At 36.1% G+C, this 22,214-nt stretch overlaps 2 protein-coding genes and 4 long non-coding RNA genes across 6 annotated transcripts in view; 1 reads left to right on the top strand and 5 right to left on the bottom strand.

Moving 5' to 3' along the window:
• The window catches only part of LOC136798089 (cyclin-dependent kinase 2-associated protein 1-like), a 36,889-nt gene extending 20,276 nt beyond the window's left edge, over positions 1-16,613 (bottom strand). The window contains exon 1 of the mRNA XM_067054676.1: positions 16,589-16,613. The gene's annotated coding sequence lies outside the window, so the exon portion shown is untranslated. The remainder of the gene's footprint in view (positions 1-16,588) is intronic.
• Positions 11-911, bottom strand: LOC136798082 (uncharacterized). The gene is made up of 5 exons (XR_010845342.1): positions 873-911; positions 597-749; positions 321-473; positions 169-244; positions 11-48 (listed from the first exon to the last, which is right to left on the bottom strand). It is a non-coding gene; the product is annotated as an uncharacterized lncRNA (long non-coding RNA).
• LOC136798083 (uncharacterized) lies at positions 911-1,929 on the bottom strand. Its single transcript, XR_010845343.1, has 3 exons — positions 1,312-1,929; positions 1,032-1,144; positions 911-941 (listed from the first exon to the last, which is right to left on the bottom strand). It is a non-coding gene; the product is annotated as an uncharacterized lncRNA (long non-coding RNA).
• On the bottom strand, positions 4,011-4,875 carry LOC136798038 (uncharacterized). Its single transcript, XR_010845334.1, has 3 exons — positions 4,654-4,875; positions 4,336-4,449; positions 4,011-4,133 (listed from the first exon to the last, which is right to left on the bottom strand). It is a non-coding gene; the product is annotated as an uncharacterized lncRNA (long non-coding RNA).
• Positions 5,535-6,441, top strand: LOC136798080 (uncharacterized). Its single transcript, XR_010845341.1, has 2 exons — positions 5,535-5,656; positions 6,218-6,441. It is a non-coding gene; the product is annotated as an uncharacterized lncRNA (long non-coding RNA).
• A 3,370-nt stretch (positions 16,614-19,983) lies between the features above and the next one.
• The window catches only part of LOC136798079 (autism susceptibility gene 2 protein-like), a 29,787-nt gene continuing 27,556 nt past the window's right edge, over positions 19,984-22,214 (bottom strand). The window contains exon 10 of the mRNA XM_067054669.1: positions 19,984-21,678. Coding sequence (XP_066910770.1) covers positions 20,888-21,678 — 791 coding nt within the window. The 3' untranslated portion in view covers positions 19,984-20,887. The remainder of the gene's footprint in view (positions 21,679-22,214) is intronic.

Raw genomic sequence — 22,214 nt, 5'->3', positions numbered from 1 at the left:
GAATATGAAAATACTTACCCTGTTTTTCGCTGCACTCAATGAAGCAATCTGTAAAAAAAGAATTTTTATGAAAATAAATCAACCTATAAATCATAGAGTTGTTCTACAGCAAAATTGTGCAATAAGTAAACTCGCTCAAAAACTACCTAAATATGTAGCTTTACGTACCTTCAGAGTCGAGTATCCTTGAGCTATCGTGGTTGGGCTTTTTGCGATATTGGTTATCAAGCTCTGCGTTGTTTTTCTGAAAGTAAACAATATTTTTACTACTTAGTAAACGGAATTTGATTAGCCTAATCGCTGTAAGAGGTTCTTCTCACCTTTTTTGAGATACCATCTTCTTTGAATTTGTTTGGATGCTCTTGTTGGTTGTCCTGTTTTCCGGTTTTAGATCTTGAAGGTCCATCACTGATGACAATCACTTCTTTGTCAACTTCATTTACATCGTTTTCGTTGGGTTCCGCTTCTTTGGTCTGTAACATATAATATTGCGTAATACGCTTAATGGCACGGTTCATAATTATATTTATTCGCTAAAACTCCTTTTGAGGAAAAAGGGAAAAAAATTGCCAATATTAATTTCTATTACTTTTTACCTTCTCTTTTGGAGGTTCAATCTTCTTCTTTTTTCCGGGAGAGTTAACCCTGATATCTCCATGGAACCGCCTTTTTTCAGCTCCAATACCGACTCGACCACTTGCCAATTTCTTCTTTGACTTTGGCTTAGGCAATTCTATGAATGTTGCTCCCTTAAAGAGAAGATCGATTATGGATAATGTTTTGTGAAAACAATAAATCGTATAAGAGTGACTAAAATCAACATTTGAAGAAATGGAAATTTAAAGGAATGGATTCAACATTTTCCTTCTCACCTTGTTGTTGCATGAATTTGATGAAGCTGGGTTTTCCTCCTCGTTCTGCTTGACATTTTTGTTGGAAACCTAAGATAACAGTTAGTGAAGTCACATATAATAATAATTTACCAGGAATTACTGCAACTTTTTTTGTTGAATACTGAAGTAAAATCTTACTTGTTTCATTGCTTCTTTTTTTTGCTTTCAATGACAAGACCATCATCCCTAGGAAGCTTTTCTTCTAAGAATATTTTCAGATCTAATATCCTTTCTTCAAGCTCTTCAATTGTCTGAAAAAGTGAAAGAGTTAATGGATTATGTTGAAAATATGACTCTGAGTTGATAGAATAAACCCTCAAAATTTCGCATTTTTATTTCTTTGAATACTATTTACATTCCATTTACTAAGAAGTGACTTTTTGAAATCCTAATGTCATGGCATGTCCATAAATTTTACCTCTTCGTCTAACCCATAATTGTGAGTTGCGGACATCACCTCTTTGAGCATTTCTCGACAGTGAGATCTCCTTGTTAAGCTTTTTGTAACTTTTCTCGGAAGCTCTGGAAAGAAGGGATCTGCCTTCGAATCGTCATCACTGGCCATTGTAATATCTTCCGTCGGTAGTTGCGCACCACTGGAGGGCTGCTGCTCTTGACCGACTGACCTGGGGCTGGGGCAAATTTCTTCGTCCAAGGTCATGTACGGCAGATGACGATAGAATTCTGAAAATGACTCCCAATGTTCAAGGTCATTTAAGATGATGGAAAACATGTGTTTACATGGTAACTTCGTCTTCTTCCAACTGAAACACTCACATGATGGCATACCACCCTCCGTAACAAACATTACATTGTACGCCGATCCATTCCTACCTTTCCTGACCACATACACGTCTTCGTGCTCCGGATGGCGCTTAACACTTCCGTCACCATATCCTCTTGCTAAGTTAAGCTTTTCTCGACAATGAAGGACTACTTTTCTTGGTCGATCTCTTAAATAGATTGGAATTTGACCTTTGTACCGACGGTACTGGGAGGAGCATCTACGGTTCTTATCTTCGTACCTTAAAAAACAAAAATTATACCACATTTTTCATGGGAACTATCGCTAATTCGAACTTTTATTATTCGAGTTATTTTTCTATGTAATTTTACAATTTTCAAAACCTCCTTCAGGATAAATCTCTAATTTAATTTCATGCCCAAAAAGAAAATTCAAATTTCGTGATTTTGTATGACTCGTATCTACCTGCAATTCTGCAAAGGGTTTTTCGGTAATAACTTTCAACTATTCATAAAATTCATCTTTGATTATGTATTTCATAACAGCTTTGAATTATTGTGTGAATAAAAGTAATTGAAAAATGACTTACTCGGAATACTTTTCAGGGATGAACTGGTTGACCAACGTAGTCAGCATACCACTTACTGACTTCTGTTTTGATGGCTTAAGGTACTCTGCCTTGAAATCTTTATTTTTTCTTTCTACGCCGTTAGTTGTATTGACTTCAATGGGTAGAAGGTCCTTTCTGTAAAAGTACACCCAACGCTAAAAATAAAAAGATATGCCTTATCATTCAAGTCCTTTTTTATTTATTGTAATTGCGGTATACTCGTAGAGAAGAATTAAAAATTACACTGAGTAATGTACAATGAGTAAGTCTGACATTAGTAAAATATTAATGCAAAGTTCTACTTTTGTCCAATCAGTTTCTGATCTGCATTAAGAACATCACCGGCGATGTTGATAATGTAAGATGTCTGTGATTTGATTTGATTTTTATACCTTGAATTCTGGTAACCATTTTTTTGTCAACCATTCCCGCATTTTGGTTGCCTTTTCACTTTTCCAAATTTCACTTTCTTTCAAAAAATTAATGGTAGTTTTAGTTTCGTTCTCCGTTTCTGACTTTGCGATAGCCCGTAGCATATCCAAGATAAATTCTTTCACATCTCTCATTCCATTCTTCTCTGTCTTCAACCAACGTTCCCATGCCTGCTCCCGATGAAAATCACACAATAACACAATGGAATCTAAATTAAAAGCAATGTTATTTCGCTTTATATTATGTTCAGAGAGTAGAAGGGGGGAAAAGTGGTTTAAATTCTGCAACATCCTCTGGATAATCATCCATTTCACAGCTTTGGTATTTTAAATTTAATGACCGGAGCTATGAACTTAAAACAAGAGGGATGTATTTGAATAAAATGTACTCAAGATTTTTGAAGAACATGTTGAGAGGCTTAAGTTTGGATTCTGCTTACCAAATAATGCTTCCAAAGCTTGAATTTCTTCTTCACAGTTGTCAACCAAGAAAACCTTCGGTGACCATTTCTCATTCCACGACTTCACAATAGCTAATGCCTCCTTAATTGACACTGTTGTTTCATCTTGGATGACAAAAGACCCAACAACTTGGTAATCCACATTAGTACGAGTGGCGATGAAGAAGAGTGGTAAGGAGTATTTGGTGGTCTTATATGTTGCATCCAGTAGACATACAAAGTTACCATATTTCGCCAGCAATCTTCTCTGGCGCTTGGTTTGGTGGACGAACAATAGCCTCTTTCCCTTCGGAAGGCTGTCAACTTTCTCACCCTTCTCGTTGTAAACAGGAATGTCCTCCCCACCGTACCTCCGGTAGAAGAAGCTGTCTTCTGGCTGTTCTTTCTTCCACTCCTTGACACGGTGATCGAGCTCCTCCTGGTCCACTTTTGAAAATCGTAGTTTCATAGCTGCACGGTAGACATACGATCGTATATCGGTTTTCTTTGGATAGTACCTCCGGTTATCCTTTGAGGGCATTTGCTTATCCCTGAAAAGCTCTTTCTCCAAAAAGGTTTCCAAATGTCCTTGTATCTCCTTTGTTCTGCGTATCCCCTTCTCTGCCAACTGGTATATCTTTTCAATTATTTTCGGGTCAACTGGTTGTGACAATCCTAGTGTCTAGATAAAAAAATTAATTTATGCAATGAAACAGCTCTGTCTCAATTCATTGACCAGTAGGGACAACATGAAAGATTTAACTACCAATGAGGAGGAAAAATTAATAACAATGCTATTGTTTTCAGCTTTTCGGTTGAAATTTACAAGTTTATAAGCATTACACATGCTCAAATTGTTCAATACCTTTCCATGAGTGTGTGTACTTTCTGATTTGGAATTTGAATGAAAAACTTCCTCTCGGTCCTCACGTCCTTCCATTGATTTTTTTCCCACTCTTCTTTTAATTTTTTTGAAACCTTCTTGCGTTGATTTTCTACTTGATAATTCACAATCTGAAAAAAATTACAAAGATGGATTTGAAGCTTTGTTATTTTCTATTTTTGACTTATTAATAACTCTAAATGGGAATGAGAGAGGTGTCTGTTTATTAAAAGTTTCAGAGATTGCCCGTTAAATCGATACGTTGAAATGATTTACCATAGAAAAACATATATAAGGTCGTGCTGAGAAATAATCTTATATAATTAAAATTACCTTATTTTCAGGGAAAAAAGTAACATCTTTAATGATGACTTTTGCTGGACAATCAAACTTTCTAGAGTCTTGTACTAAGTTTATTGTCTTTCCAACATAATGATCTTCCTTTGCCTACAGTAAAATGAATGCAGAGTTTGCGAATTTGATATGTATTAATCATTATTGTGTGTAATAAGCCTCAAGTAGGGACCGAAAAATGATTAGTATTTAAAAAGATCAAACTGGAAGATATTAATCTTTAGCCCAAAAATTAGCCACTTGATAAGTTAAAAAGGGATTTCTTTTGTAGATTGGGTTAAAATAAAAGAAAAGTACTTGATTAAACTTCTCTGATTTTCGTTTTTCCTTATAACATTCCATCCTGTCCTTGCCGTGAATACAATCTAGTTTTGCAACTGAGTTTATTATGAAAGGTGTACCATCAACAGGGATTAAATTTTCACTTTCAGCATTTTCTACTTCCTTGAAACGTATCCTCTTCTTCTCTAATGTGATTGCTGAAAATTAATATGCACTTTTTAACTTATTTGATCTATTCAAAAAATTCATACGATAATGTAATATCAAAGTTTAGCAATTCTCTTTTATAGAGTTGGGTCTTGAAGTAAAATAAAAATAAAACCATATTATTACCATATTAAAACCAATTTCTAAATTTAGATAATTTAAGAGGGAATTATTTACCTCCTGCAAAACCCTTTGGTTTTTTATACGAGACAAACGAGTCTCCAGTTTCCAATTGATAGTCAGCAAGTTCTTGTTCGATTAAATCCGGATCCAGTACCACAATCAGTTTGCCTGTTGTAAAAAGGAATCGAATATCACATGATATTCAGGGGTCCTAGACCCAAAAAGATTCCGGAACGATGAGGAGCTCTTAAATCTTTAGAGGGACTATTCTTGCATGGATTATAGCCCATGTTGACGCCATAGTTAAACCTTTTCAAAGGTCAAACTGAATCAAAGAGATTTCTTTTCTTAAGGTTTTGTTGATAATATAGGAATGTTTGAAATCAGCTTGTACTTTTGTGACATTAATTTTTGCTTGTGACAACTTTGAAAAGAATGCGCTAAAACGTAAACTTTCCTATGCGTTAGCGTAGATTTCACTTTAAACCATGCAAATCCGAAGCCCTCTACTTTCGTATTTCTTCAAAGTTGGAAGTCAGTAATAATTATAAATTGATTATCTTACTTTCAGGTCGTTCAGCTGAGATAACAGGTCCATCTTCGTCATCGTCATCGTCATCGTCATCGTCAGAATCGGATTGCTCTTCGTTACTTTCGAATTCATCACCAGAAGAGTCGCTGATTAGAGGTAGGAATAATCAAACGATAGGAAAATACATTATCCATGCATCTTTACAGACAAAGAATTAAACTTTTCAAACTGATTAAATACTGCCCTATTTTGTTTGACATGATATGCGTTTGAACATTAAATCGCGACACTGAAAAACACATTTTCAGCATAGACATTGACTAACGCCCGTGTAGTTTTACCGGTCTTAGTAGTTTTTGGACAAACCTTTCAAAAGGACTTGCTAGATCGTTCTGTGCATCCCCTGAAGGTTCACCTAATCTTTCGACATGGGGTTTAAATTTCACTATAATGTAAAATTGAAAATGCATTAGTTAAAGTATTTGTTTATTTTCAATTTCTCAAAGTAATAATGTTCTAAGATTGAAGATTCACTGACGAGAAAATTAAATTGTTTTCTCTCTTCATTTTCAAAACCTTTTCAGAAAATTCTCGTATTATATTATTCCACTCACCAATATCTTTTCAACGATCTCAAAATGGCATACTAATTCAAATCATAATAAACTTAAAAACCTCACTCTAACCTTTAATTACTCTTTCCGAATTTTTTTTCAGCTCTTCCATCTCTTGGTCGAACGCAGTATCGGAATCAATACTTTCCTCGTCGTCCTCTTGAATATACTTCCGATAATGGTAAGCCGAGCCATCCATTTGCATGTGATGGCGATTTGGAAACTTTAGAAGTTACCTAAACATTTAGACATATCATTGTTTTATAGATTATTATTTATTCAATTTTCAGATACCGTATTATTTCGAATAAACGCCCGTTTATTTGATTTTTTTCGTTGACCTCTTTACCTAAGATTTTAGTGTAAATTTCATTGGTTGCAGACAAAAATTGTATCAAAACTGCACTGATTATAATAAACGAGTCATATCTTCCTTCAATCTTAATCAATCTTTTCGTTAAAAGTCGCACGTTCCTTCGAAGGGGGCGTTTATTCGAGGGGCGTTTGAAAGAAGGGAGGGGTTTATTCAAAACAATATATAGTATAATATCTTCCTGCTGACAATTTTCCCCAATAACATACACACTTTCTTTATAAGAATAGTTTACATTCGCTAAGGGTAAAGTATTCTTAAGAATTTGCCAAAATTGAGGGTGAAATATTCTTAATGTAATAATATCTTTAGTATCTTTTCGGATTTTAACGAATCTTTAACTAAATTATGATTTCTATCTAGATTCCTACTTTAGTCCAACAGTTCGGACATTTTTTTTACAAATACAAAATTCTGATGAGGGTATTTGTATGGTACTTTTTTTGGGTATTCTTACGATTTGGCCAATTTTCACCCTGATATTCTTACAAGATATTCTTATAAAAAGTGTGTATTTGAGAAAGATTTTTTTTTTCGAATTTTCAAGTCACAAGTCCCTCGCCTATAATCTATTTATTATGAATGTAATTGATTATAAAAACTTTCTTAGGAATTTACAATAGAATATATATTTTTCATTATTTATCAAATATAAAGTTTTATAAAATCTGCAAGTTTTTATAATCAAAGAGCTCTTGTTAATTAAAAACAATTATTAAAACAATTTAGTTTAGTTTTCTTTTCTTCGTATCTAATTTTCCCAGCTTTTTATTTGAAAAACTCTTTTGGTGAAAGTTAAGAAAGAATTAAAATATGGTCGATTACTATATCAAAGTCAAGTAATTTTTCTTTAGAGAGATTAAATGTTGGTGAAAATTTCGACCCTTGTAGAGACTAATTTGAGTTTTTGTTGTTTTTGTGAAAGGGTGAAAAACGACTCTTTAAGTTATCCATGTCTTGGTACTCCTCCGAGTCCTACGCATACAGTAGCCTCTCCTAAGAGTCCTTTGTTTCCATCCCATTTTCCTCAAAGTGAATCAGTTTCCATTATCCTGATCTCCCTAGTAGAATTACTCCTAAATCCCCAATTGTAGCTTCTTAAAGAAGAACTGAGATAGCCAATTAGGGAATTAAATCACTATATAGCTTCAAAACTTGATGGTAAAAAAGAAAAGGTGATAGAAAAATTAAATAATAGCAGAGATAAAGAAACCAAACAAGAAAGTTTACCTTTAAACGTTCTTCTTTTCTTCGTGTTCTTCTTAACCTTTTCAGCCCGGCGGACGAGTATAGTCGTCGAGCATACGTTCCGGCGGACGAGTATAGTCGTCTTTTTGACATAGTGATCTTCTAAGCTATATTTTTCCCATTGGCTTCTTTGCTAGCCGTAGAAGTTAAGAGAAACGGAAAGTAGAGGTTCTAAGCTTTCTTTTGATATATGGTGATGTAATGTTTTGATCACGTGGTGAGGTAGCAGATTTCGGAGAAAAGGTAGAGAAAAACACTGAATCAAGATGGCGACAAAGAAATGGGTTTTTCAAACTTACTGCTAAAGTTCTTGGATTTTTTGACTGGTTTAGGCCACTTTTCTTCATGGAAACATTGTTTTTATAATGGCAAGACATCCAGTAAGTATATCTTATATTTTGGTGTTTTGTTTTTTTAGCATAAAAATTCCATTTATTTGTCATTTTGACCACTTTTCTCGACAAACCATCGGAGTCGACCCAAACTTACAGTACTTTTTACTTTTTATTCAGGTTGGAGCATGGAAAGTGGACAAATTCAATGCAAAAGTGTTTTCTACACCTCATATATTTCAAAGGAGCACCAAAGAATTTGAAAAGCCTGGATTTATGTTGAATTGCACTACTTCTTCCGCTCCACCAGCAACGGTCGATCGATCCCGAAATTCTTGGCTCATAACGATGTCCTGATTACAGCTTATATGGATCAAAATGATGGCAGGAACCACATAACAGCCACATGGAAATATTATGATGACATTTAGCATTCCTTATGGGCAAAAGAGACCAGATTTGATAGCAATGAGTTTGCCTCAAAAGGCTTACGGTTTTTGGAAACTTTGCAACTGTCGCCGACTATGCCATCTAGTTTCACGGTAGCCGATAGCCGGTAAGCTTCAGGAGCTAAGAATACTGACTGAAAGTGTTGTTTAGATAGTTGGGGAATACTTTTACACCATTTTTGATGTTGTAGCTGCTTCTGGAAACACATTATCATCAAAATACTTCAAAATTGTATATATTGGATTTTTTTAGCCGAAAATCGTGATTTTTGGCAAAAGTGACCGATATTTGGGAGGCTGGTGTGACACATACAGATTTTTCTGGATGCTGATTTTTGGTATATTACTTCAAAATGATGTATAGATTGATAAATAGCCAAAGACAGATTTTTTAATTAACTTCCCCCCACTTTTTTTTGCTCTAGAAGTGAAAAATGCAAAAAAAGTGACATTACCGCAAAACGTGAAAAAAAACTGTGGTTTACGTGATGCTACCATTTTTGTTGGAATATTTTATTTGGATTGGTACTTGGTCTAAAAGTTGTAGAATTTAAGTAGCTTTTCAGGGATTCCTTACTTTTTTTCTAAAGATTCCTAGTTCTTGAGTTATGATCAAATAACTGAACATGTCTATTTTCTGAAAAAATGTTGCGCGCTGACAGCGTGAAAATTTAAAAAGTTGCGCGCTGGAAAGGTTAATGTGTTATGAAATTGTCTGGTTTCGTTCGCGCACATGCACACGTGAAATTTTTTTTTCTCCCGCGCATTCACGCATCTTTATGAACCAAATCCACCAAAATACTAAAACGCATTCTGGTTTCATCATTTTACGGTATAGCTGCCAGCCCGGTTCGAATACACTGCGGAAACCGAGATCACCTTCTACTGTATGGTACAGTGCGTTTTCCCAGTCTACACAGCTTTAAAGGTTTCACAAACAACAAACAGCTCACAAGATTTTTGCTTGGTTAATATCAAACCTTATACGATTGTCAGAAATGGATGACATATCAATGTACAATGACAGTGTGTTTTACACACACAGTCTGACAGTGTCTGGACAGTTTTATATGCTGCTCTACCGAAACCCTACTGAACCCAGTTTTTGGCACGTTTTGGCGCAATGATTACTCTTTGAAAAATTACTTTTGGCGCATGCAATATCCATACCGTGAGATTGGGTAACTTGCATCAGTGGAGGCTAACATGCATAGCCCTCAAATGAAAGACCTGCCTGGTCATTGAAATACAACTACGCAGCTCCTCTCGCAGCTCTAGTCTACCATTTTTGTTTTGACTTAACTTTGTATTTTAATGACCAGCTAGGTCTTTCATTTGAGGGCTATGCATGTTAGCCTACCTCCGCTGATGCAAGTTACCCAATCTCACGGTATGGATATTGCATGCGCCAAAAGTAATTTTTCAAAGAGTAATCATTGCGCCAAAACGTGCCAAAAACTGGTACCAACATTGAGTTTCTTACAGAAGGTTTAGTGAGTGAGACATGCCAATGAGAATATACTATGACTAACATGAACTGATTAATTCTCGTGGACATTTGAAGCACAGTGTTACAGCAAAAAAATGGTTGAGCATGGGGAGCAGCGAGCAGAAAAATGTAAACAGAAGCGGAACAAAAGCCGAAAAAACGATGGATTATGGAGTATTTGATGCTATTTTGTGAATAATTTTTTACGCCAATATTGAAGTTTTAGCAAACTTTGAAAATGATGTTTATGCCACTGTGCCAGAACGGTACTTCGATGTGTATGTACGCCGAGGATTTTCAGCCCTAGTTACCTGAATTCCAGACTGGGACAAAACATTTCAAGCTTCTAAGAAAAGCTTATTATTACACACGCTATTGGAGTAATTTCAATTTGAATTGTTTTGTCACATATTATGAACAGACTCGAACTCTTTCTCTACTAATACCACCACTGCACACTGTACCGTGTTGATGTTAAACGTAGGAGCGTACTTTGCTCAAATCAAAAGTGAACAAACTTTTTGACTTTTTAGAACCAGACGTCCAATAAAATACAAACACAATGTTGTACCCACCTGTGAAGTGAAAAGTTTTTAACCATGTTGACGGTGGTTACAACGGGACACGGTGTCTGAAATAACAGTCATTTCGTTGAAGAATCTCCGCTTTCTTGCTTGCCAGGGAAGTGGAAGTGGATTACAGCGATAGAAAAAAATTGTGTACAGTGATGGATTAGATGATGTTTTAATATTTTCATGGTGACCAATTTTTGCTGAAGGCCCCTTTTCAGATTTTCTTAGGATTTTATTTTATGGTCTTTTGTAAATAAGAACAAAGGCTGTGAAATCCGGCAAATTTAATCCCTGAAAATTAATACCTTTATTAAAATTATCTGATTCAACTGCCAATTTTGAGAGCAAATATCAAATTTATATCTTTAGTAACCATGAAGAAATTTTATTCAAGCTAACTGAAAACTTTTTGCAGAAACACGTATAAACATTGTTAAAGTTTTTCAGATAATTTTCAGTAACCTTTGATACAAATAGATTATATCTACAGTATGCCACCAGTCCAAAGTTACTTACTTTTTAAATTTCAAATCAAATGAATGAAATTGTATTCAATTTCATTTTGGAATTCACCTTTAATCTGCATTATGTATTCTTTATGGGAGGGAAGCACTTTCAGTTTCACAGTACACATTCTTATGTTTGGGTTTTCAAAAGATTTTTATCTGGTGATTGAAGAAAATCAACTTTGATATCATTCTAGTTCCTAACATGTTGCGAAACCTGTACAGTAATGGTTTTAATTCAGGTCACTTTGCATCAGAAAGTGTAGATTAAACATGTTTTTTTTTGGATTAACACTATCGTTATGTATGGATCTTATTGAGGAAATTTTAACCGCATCGGCTCGTGTTTCTTAACTTTAAACAGCTCTAGTAACATTGAGCACTTTCTATGAAGACTCATTTCACCAATTTATAGTCTGATTATGATTCCCTTGCTCTCTTCATGGCTAAGTTCCTCTGTGCTAATATCTGCTATCAGCGGGGCATTCATAGCGACAGCTACTTGCTAGTCATAAATAGGTAGGCAACGGTTGCGTTAGATTTCGGTAACAAAAATTAATGTACATAACAAACCGCGAAAAGCGCTAAAATTAAAACCCACGAGAAGTAGTTCCAATAAGGTATGTTTTAAGGTTTTATTTTTTATAAAGTAAAATTAAATTTTTTTCTCTAAATTGATAATTTTTCTAAGTTTAATTTTTTTTTACTAAAATTAAATTCAAATATTTTTTTCCCAATTTAAATAAATTTTTTAAAAATTAAATATTTTGTTTCTAAATTTAAATTTATTTTCTAAAATCAAATATTTTTTCTCTGAATTCAAATTTATTTTTCTAAAATTAAATATTCTTTTATTCTAAAATTAATTATTTTTTTCTGAAATTAAATATTTTTTTGTCGATGGCACTTCTCGGCTTCCGTAAAAAAGATAGTATCCCGTAAAAAAGATAGTATTGTTTCAATTAAGATAATGTTTTTTTGGAAAGATAGTATCGTTTTAATAAAGATAGTGTCGCGAAATGAAAGATAGTGTCGCGAAATGAAAGATAGTGTCGCGAAATGAAAGATAGTGTCGCGAAATAAAAGATAGTGTCGCGAAATGAAAGATAGTGTCGCGAAATGAAAGATAGTGTCGTGAAATGAAAGATAGTGTCGCGAAATGAGAGATAGTATTTATTTCCGCTTTGGCGCGCCATATTCTAAGGCCTTGTTTGTTTATACGCTAAAGTAAAAATAATTCCGCACATATAAATGGAAATGGGTCAGTGTTTGAGGTTTGGTAAAGCTTCCGGGAAATAGCCTATCCGGCGGTGCGCGGATCTAGGTGGGTTCCGTCTCCCCCGTAGATCTTTTTCTTGGGAAGTTGATCATCAAATTAGTTTTTAAGGTTGGCTTGGCTCAAATTCTTTCATCTATGGCTCAAATTTTAGGCAATTTCTCATAGTTTTCGAAAATGGTAATTTCATTAAAAAGCGCTGGGTTATTTTTTCATGAATCCCTTTAGAAGTTTTGCGGCGCATTTTTTTGCTTGCGAGTCAAGTAAACGATAGTAAGCGATTCGCAGCATTAATCTTTGATACGCATTTCGGCGGGACGCTAGTGTGACTAACTGCTAGTAGGGTGGTCAGAGGAAATTTCAAACTTACTTGCAGAATACCAAACCAAGTTTAATGGAAAGCCATAACCATCAGAAGAAAAATGAGGGGTCATTTACCTTCCAATTCTTTAAAGTTCCAAAGATATTCCATTTTGAAGTTCAATTTTTCAAGCATTTTCGTGCACGCATCGCCAGCCATTTTGTACCTTCATTACGGCACCAAAAGCGAAAGTGTTTTATGAAAAATTCCGCGCGGGAGGTTTATGGTACGAGTTTTATTTTCCGTAGATGTAGCTGAAACGGAGGTAATTACACCATAATCTTTCCCTTAGCGCTTGCCACCGGAAACAGCTTGATTCTTACTTTTTTCACATTTGGAAAGAAAAAACATTGTTCTTTCTAAAAAATTCACGTTTGATAAAAAAATTTGATTTTTTCAATGAAAAAAACACATTTTAAATACATAATTTGACTTCCTGAAAAATATACGTTGCTCCAACCAACGAACGTGGTACGTCTCAAAAGCTAAACTATCGCGGGGAATAATGCAAAAAATTCCAGTCGATAGCTGTTTCGGGTGGCTAGCGCTTTGGATTTTAGAACCCCCGGATAAAAAATTTTGCCGTGCCGCGAACAAGAAGTTTGAAAAAACTCACCCGCGAGTACTCATTTTCAAATTTTGAAGGAAAATGAAGACATGATGTGCTGATTTTTTCTGCAAAAGAAAGCTGAATAAATTCTCTACACTTCGGAAAAAATACTTATGTTAAAAGAGGTTTCCTTCCTTGAGGTATGTACAGTTAGGAACATTTGGCGAGTTCCTGTACGCGGCCGCAATCAAAAAAATCATAACGTCACTCAATAAAAAATGGCGTTCGTGTCTTTTCGCACTTTTTTTAGCCTAGACGATGTAGCAAACATAGTAAGTATAAGCACACTGTACTTTTAATTGGCTGATAATTTCTTTTGCGTCGGAAAAACTTTTTCAAACTTTCAGCGATGATTGATCAAGCTGTTACAATGAAAATTATCCAGCGCATTTTTTATCTTCTTACCTTCTTCATCTTTAATCATAGTATAAGAAAGCCGCGGCTGGAATATCTACCGCATTGTCTTTTCAGTTAATTGCTGTTCCATCTTTGTCTCCGAGCTTTATAAGAACATCAAGATACTCCGGTTAGTGTAAAACGCAGGTCACAGGTCACAGGTCGCAGGTCACAGGTCACAGGTCAACAAAGTGCAGACCGGAAAAAAAAATAAGATCATAACATATACATAACATAACATCAATGCATAGCGCATTAAATTACAAAAAAGTAATACATGCTATTTAGTTATTATAAAATGACAATTGAATAGAATAACAACCTATTTTGACATAGTGCCACTTACTTACAAAAATAATGACAAAATCATAAAATATGGTGCCTAACCATGGCCTAACAAGACAAAAGCACGAAAAATATTTATTATATAAAATGTGATGTGGATAGTGTGAATGGATATAAAACGGCACCAATCAGAAGCTTGCAAGGTCCCTAAGAGAGTGGTTTTAGAAGGATAGAACTAATTAATTATTCAGTTATTATTTTAATGTCTTAATGACAATTTTTGACAAAAATATTAATAGAATCACAAAATATGATGCAAGAACAGACAAAAAAACGAAAAATATTTATAATACAGAATGTGATGTAGATACTGTGAATGGATATAAAACGGCGCCAATCAGAAGCTTGTGAGGTCCCTTAGAGAGTGGTTTTAGAAGGATGAAACTAATTAATTTTTCAATTGTCATTTTAATGACTTAACGACAATTTTTGACAAAAATATTGACATAATTACAAAATATAATGTCTTACAAGAGAAAAACACCAAAAATATTCAGCATGCCGAATGTGATGATAACAATATGGCTGGATATAAAATTACACCAATCAGAAGCTCGTGAGTTCTCTGAGAAGGTAGTTTTAGAGCGATGTGTTTTATTATATGTAACCATCATATAACATTACAAACATTACAATATGTAATATACCTGTTATACGTATAATATGGTTTCAAATATTTTCTGGTCTGCATTATACACGGCGCAAACTGCGAAAGATCGATAAAAGCACATGGTTAAATTTTGATGTTTGAAATGGTTCTATATGGATGAAATTGCTTGAGAATTATGTTTTTGATAATTCTTTGTGTTTTCCAAACATTTTCCTCTGCAATGACATTGATTAGAGTTAACCTGTCATCACTGACCTGTGACCTGTGACCTGCGACCTGTGACCTGTGACCTGCGTTTTACACTAACCGAAGATACTCAGTTTATTATTGGTAGATAGTTTTTGAAATTGTTTTCTTATTTTCCTTCACAAAAAGTTTTTTTATTGCTAGATATCTTTGAATCTGTACCTGATAGAACACTTGAATTAATTTGGACATATTTTAGGGGTATTTTGTGGAAAAAATAGTTTTTCGCCAAAATTGAAATTATAAGAACTATATTCAAGATGACAACTTTCTTGTCAGTTTGAATGATAAATTTTGAAGGTGTTGGCTTGAAACTTTCACAGTATTATCTAGATGTACTTTTTCATTGATTTCTAAAAGATTTCACTGAAATATTGCGAAGGCATTCGAGGCACTTAGTTTATTTTTGAGTTCTTTCAGCCCAGCCATTTTGTGCTTGTTTAAATTTCTTGTTGTTGATCTTTCCTTTACAATGATTTTATAATGCAAGTGTATTATCAAGGGTGTATCATTAATGTCTAAAACACACTGTGAAGTAAGTATTAACGACAAACCAATAAAATTTACCATTAAAGATGCTACATTACTGATCTCTTGATCAAAAAATAGTCATCAAATACGACAGAGATAGAACAACAGAAGTTCATATGTTATCATTCCAGCCGTGGCTTTCTTATACTATGCTTTAATGAAGCACTCGAAGTTTACTGAAAGTAAGGATATTCTTATAATTAATGATATTCATTTAAACACGCTTCGTTATGCGCTGCGGTGGAGTGCGTGACGTAACTCGCGCGGCAACTAACTGGCCTTCTGTTGGAAGATCATATTGGGCGTTTTGGCGTTACCACCCTCGACGCAGCGAGCGCCTTTGTCTTTCCGCAACTCTTTCCACCATTTTAAATGGCCTTAACAATAGATCCAAAAGGGCGCCATAATCTTGGAAGATAATTTGTTTTGGTCTCCGGCTTTGGGAAGTAGCATTATTTTTGGTTGTTTTCGATGGAAAATGGTAAGAAACTTAAGTTTACAAGTGTCATTTAGTTTTTGCTGGCTTATAGAATGGCAGGATCCTGGATGGTTTCCCTAACTGATGTAAGCTTGAATATTTTTTTCTCAAAAATCTATATTTTGTTACTGCTGCACGCGTAAAGGCCCGACCTACGACCTAAGGGGGTAGGAGAATCAAAATAACTTGTGACAGTATATATATATTCAAGAAACAGAGAATTTGAGATTCAAGGAGAAAACAGGCAATTTTTGTACATAATTGATCATATCTTTTTAACACACAGACAAAATATTTTTTCCGTAGATCAGATTCTTTAAATAAGAAAAGCTTTCTTCTCGTACGATTTTTTACAGTCGATGTTTGTTTATCTTTGTCGACCAGCACTATATGTAGCCGGTATAAGCAAAGCCTTTGTAGGCTAACCACGAATGAAAACTACTGCAATTGCAGTATACCACAATTGAGGGATTTCCCTGACTGGAAAAGTCTCCTTGTGCTTGTTGTCGGCAGGGTCCTAAGATTACCAATTACTTTGTACTGTAGATTAGATATCTTAACCTAAGAATATGATAAGACTATTTGAGGATGACTGTCCCAAATAGGTTACTGTAAATTATAGCGAATAAAAAGAATATAAATAATTACTAGCCTTTTTTCATAAGATGCAGATTCTTTGGATATTTGACCCCTTTTTCAGAAAAAATCATCAATTTTGGCCGCCATTTCTTTTTTTAACTATTTTGTTTACATTACCTAAAACACCATTCGCGCGCGCGCGACCGCCGCTTAGCATTACCTAAATAAGATGTAGTGCACTGAGGAATCCAATTTATGCGATTCTTCTCTCTATGCTATGTATGAACAAGATATCAAGAACAAATGAATTTTTTATAAGAATACACTTTATCGACGCTTCATAAGAATATTCTTGATGAAATTGGCCAGAAAATTAAGAAAATAATAAAAATGTCACCATTATGGAATTTTATAGCTTACTAATAGAGTAAAATCTCGTGCGTGCGTGGGGATTAAATTTCTATGAGGGGGGATTCAGCTCATAATGCCGGTCCGGACTAGTCGTCGTGGGTCGGGTCGCCGACTTTCGAAGGTTATCGTGGGTCGGGGCGGCGCCCTTCGAAAGTCGTCGTGGGTCGGGGCGGCGCCCTTCGAAAGTCGTCGTGGGTCGGGGCGGCGCCCTTCGAGAGTCGTCGTCCGACCAGGAAGTCGTTGGGAGGGACATCGTGGGAGCCTCTCTTTCATTTTATTCGTCCTCAATTTAATCTAATTAATTAGATCTGGTCTTTAAAATATCTGTCATATCCTTCGAGAGTCGTCGTTGGTCCGCCGTCCCTCGAGAGTCGTCGTTGGTCCGCCGTCCCTCAAGAGTCGTCGTTGGTCCGCCGTCCTTCGAGAGTCGTCGTTGGTTCGTCGTCCTTCGAGAGTCGTCGTTGGTCCGCCGTCCCTCGAGAGTCGTCGTCGGTTCGCTGTCCTTCGAGAGTCGTCGTTGACCCACCGTCCTTTGAGAGTCACCGTTGGTCCGCCGTCCCTCGAGAGTCGTCGTTGATCCGCCGTCCCTCGAGAGTCGTCCGGTGAAAAATTGTGATGCGAGTGTTTTATGCTTTTTTCAGAGGCTAAATGAGTCTTACAAGCTAGTTTATCACAATTCTTTCTTTCGAATCTGAGCAACCACGAGACAAGACAAAAATAGACAGACACAGAATTCACAAGACATCGTAAAGAGCTTATTGGGGAATAAAGTACAAAGTATATATAACGCAGTAAGTGTTTTCCAAACAAAGACCCCCAGAAAATATTTTAGAATGTCAATATATAAGGCGGGCGACAGTTCAAATTGAATCAAAACTTCTTTTATTCTTCTTCTTTAAATACATACTAACAATCCCCTCATTTATATTACTTAAAAAAACAAGTTTTATATATATATATATATAAGGGTTTCTTTTTTTGAACCTCTGGTTTCAATTTTAAGGTAAATTGTTCGGCTTGGCACGGTCCACATGGTTTACATACAGACGCCGGATGAGAATTAAAATTTACCAAAAACAAAGAAACCGCTGGATTCAATCAATCTGTCATCTAAAAAACACTCTAAAAATGAAACATCCCTCTTTTTAACCCGACGACTCTGGAAGGACGGTGGACTAACGACGACTCTCGAAGGACGGCGGACAGACGACGACTCTCGAAGGACGGCGGACCAACGACGGTTCTCGAAGGACGGCGGACCAACGACGACTCTCGAAGGACGGCGGACCGACGACGACTCTCGAAGGACGGCGGACCAACGACGACACTCGAAGGACGGCGGACCGACGACGACTCTCGAGGGACGGCGGACCAACGACGACTCTCGAAGGACGGCGGGCCAACGACATACCAATATTTTAAAGACCAGATTAATTAGTTAGATTAAATTGAGGACGGATAAAATGAAAGAGAGGCTCCCACGATGTCCCTCCCAACGACTTCCTGGTCGGACGACGACTTTCGAAGGGCGCCGCCCCGACCCACGACGACTTTCGAAGGGCGCCGCCCCGACCTACGACAACCTTCGAAAGTCGGCGACCCGACCCACGACGACTAGTCCGGACTGGCTTTATGAGCCGAACCCCCCCCTCATAAATTTCACAGATTATTCGTGCGGTGGATTTGTACCGTGAAAAGCACAGTAGGCCGAACTCATTTCAATTACACTTGGAGGTTTCTGGGGAATTCGTAAATAGTATAACTGCATACTGATACAGTCTGCTATGCTAGACATGGTAATATTTGTTCTTCATCTTTGATTCTTTCTACTGTGATTAGATTGACACATGCGCGATAAAATTTCTATTATTGGTCTTCAGAGGTTGATATATTCTTTGAAAACTCAACCTCTGATACTCAGGGTACTTTTAGGTGCCAAATAAACGGCCCCCCTTGTTAATTTTTCGAAAATTTTCCAAGCCCCCCGGACCTTATTAGAACCGCCCGTTTATTAATTTTTAAGAACATTTTCAGTTGGCAAAAAGAATTCCCCTGATTTTGCTCCAAAAAGCCTGATTTTAGCCTATATTTACCTTATTTTTGGGTTTTCAGAAGTACAATTTCCGACTCCCCCGGCGCAATTAGGTTCCATCCCCCGTTTATTTGGCACCTAAGAGTAGTGGATTTGGGGTCATATCTGCGAAATTAAAGTCCCAAAACCAAAGCCAAAATATAAATTTGGAAAGGCCTTATCCACGAAATACTTTTTAAACAAAACTCAAAAAATGTCAAATGAACTACTTTTGAAATGATGTTTATTGGCATTAAATAAAGGAGTGCTACTAATAAGTATGCTTCTAAATCCAACACTCAACAGCAAAAGGAACAAAATCGTAAACATTGTAGTTCCCAATAGTGCCATTTGCGAAATTTTAAAGTCCCCGTGAATTCTCAATTTTCTTTTGCAAAAGCTTCTAGCTTCTACCGTCGTTCTGTATAAGATTTCCATTTCTGCACAAAGATTTTTGTCATTTTTTTCGGAAACTTTCCACTGTTTTTCCCGGGATAACCGGCAAGAGATTGGAAAGAGTTTGTTTCTAAAGATATTGAAGATCTTGTATTTACACACGAAACTACCTAACTTTCCAAGGCCTATTTTTCAACCACCCGGAGTCCTGGTCTTTTTCCACTAGAAAAGTGGCAAAGGAATCTTAGTGCGGAAATGGGAATCTTATACAAAACGACGGTAAGGCTTAGGGGAGACGAGAAGTTTTTTTCGCGTTGGTGCAATGTAACATGCACTATCCCACCAACACAAGAAAAAAGTGTGTGTCCCATGGTTTTTTGTGGTTTCATGGAACAAAAAGAGAAAAATGGGGTGGAGACACGAGAAAGCGTTTCAGGTTGATGGGATGGAACATGTTGCATTGCACCATAACGCAAAAAAGAACTTCTCGTGTCCTTAAGCCTTAAGTATCTCAAATTTTATTTACCCCAATCGCTTGATAGTGTAATTTGATTAAGTGAGATTGCAGGGTAGTATCTCTCGTTTGAGTATAGTTTGTAATCAATTAGTTATATTTTGTATTCAAAAGAATTTTGTTAAAGATCTCTATTTACAAAAAAAAGTCTCTTATCAGATACATTATTCCGACAATAAAAAATAAATAAAAAATTATTCCGTTTATTCAAAAACCATTTTAGGGATAATTACCCTAAAGATAAATTCTCCTTTTAGCTATTCAATATTCAAAAGTTGTAATTCCCGTAAGAGTCACAATAATAATTAACTTGTCTAGTAGAGCGGCCATTGGTTACTGAATTATCAAAGTTTTCAAAAATCCAAGCGATTTTAAAAGGGAAATGAATTAAAGATAATATTTAGTGAAGTGACTCTAGCCCTTGGATGAAATACCTAACCAGGCTATGAAATACCCTTATATTGTAAGCAAATGACGACCCATTACAAATTTTCTCAGTTTGTGACAGGAAGGCGATACTATAAGGCGGCAGAAATAAAAAGCTTGAAAGGATACTAAAATTTCAAATCTTTATAAACTCAACTTATCACTTTCGATAAAACGTTTTTCCCCCAGTAGAGACCCTCGCTTATTTGATCTTCTATTATTCGTCGCCGTTAAGGAAAGACCTCTGAAAATACTTTCTATAATTCGAATCTCTCTTTAATTCGATCAAATAAGGTTTTTCTGTTCAAGCTCGAATTAGAGAGAGAGTAAACTAGCTGGGAAAACAGAGGGCTAAAAATAATGATTGTTATAAAAAATTAACGTTTAAAACACGCTTCTATCTATCTATATGTATTTTCTTTCAAATTTCATTACTCCGTCTTCGATATAGTCAGGGTTACCGTACTTATAAAAAACGTTTTAGCTTTAACTCAAAAAAATCCATTCACTGTACACGTATAACAACAAATAATAACATCTAGCATCTGGACATTTCAACGATGTGAACTAGACCCACCTCCATATCTCGAGGTTCCAATATTATAGACTGAGAGTAGGTTCGCGCTACTCGACGGTAGAGGCGCTTGCCCAAAAGGAGCAGGATGACCAGTGTAAGGTTTTCTATCTAGTTCATGATGACGTGGCAAAATGCGGCTTGATTTTTCCATATCCATAAAGCTCTTTGTATAAGGACCACCCGGATGATCTATTGTCCGTAGTAAAGAAGGATGGCCGGAACTTCCAGAGTCCATGCGAGGTGCGGGTGAAATACGTGGAGCGCGCGGCGACTTCGGTGCGCGACTCATGTCCGGGTACATAGCACGAGAGCTACGATCCAAGTCTAAAAATAATGGTCTGTTGTATGAAGCCCTGTCAAGGTCCATATGTGAAGGATATCGCATTCTCTCTTTGTCCATTAAAAAGTCTTGCGTTTTCATATCCCCAAACATACGCGATGGTTTGCTGTCGCGCGACGGCTTTTGATCGTGATGCGATTGTAAAATAAGAGATTTATTTTCAGGTAATTTGACGTGTTTCGTGGATAATCTTTCACGATGTGTTTGAGACATATCCATCAAAGATGATGGATCTAAACCACCATAATGATGTGATGGCGGTTTTGGGAGAAACGGATTACGTTCCGATTCCATGTTCCGTGGCGGGAAACGGGAATCTTTTTCTTTGTTTCGGTATGCAGTTGACATATGGGATTGTAATGAGTGTTGTGAGTGTTGTGAGTGTTGTGGATGAGGGTTGATTCGCGATGGGTAATTCGTAGAGGTACCTGGAAATTAGACATATTTTGAAAGTTCTACAGAAAGTTCTACAGAAAGAAACAACATAGAAAAAAGTTGATCTGAAGAATATAACAACCAAACGAGTGGCCAGTAGACTCTCCCTTATTCGAACTTCTATTATTCGAATCTTTCTGTAATTCAAAATTATTCCCAGTCCCCGTCAAAACAAACCCTCTTAATATTCTTTTAACAATTCGAGTATTTTCTTGATATGCGTAAATAAAGATGACGTCATATTTCCTAAAGGGAGCACCCAAAAAAAGCCGGATTTTACAGATTTTGATCACCGTGTTTCTTTTTTAAGTAAAAGACAGGGGTAAAATTCCGGATTTTTTCGGGTGTTTCCGTTAGAAAAATGACTTACGCATATCAAGAATCTGTTATTCCAACGAACAAGATTCCCCGTTCGAGTTTGAATAAGCGAGAGTTAATATTTTCTTATGGTCGAGCTGTTATAGAGATCCTACTGTAGTCATTGACACGAGATTTATTTACTCAAAGAAGTAGAATAGAAAAAAGATAA

The sequence above is a fragment of the Clytia hemisphaerica genome, unplaced genomic scaffold, assembly GCF_902728285.1.
Source record: "Clytia hemisphaerica strain Z4C2 unplaced genomic scaffold, Clytia hemisphaerica genome assembly, whole genome shotgun sequence".
NCBI classification, from domain to species: Eukaryota; Metazoa; Cnidaria; class Hydrozoa; order Leptothecata; family Clytiidae; genus Clytia; species Clytia hemisphaerica.
The sequence above is the reverse complement of the archived record's forward strand: the minus strand, read 5'-3'. Positions and strand labels throughout refer to the sequence as shown.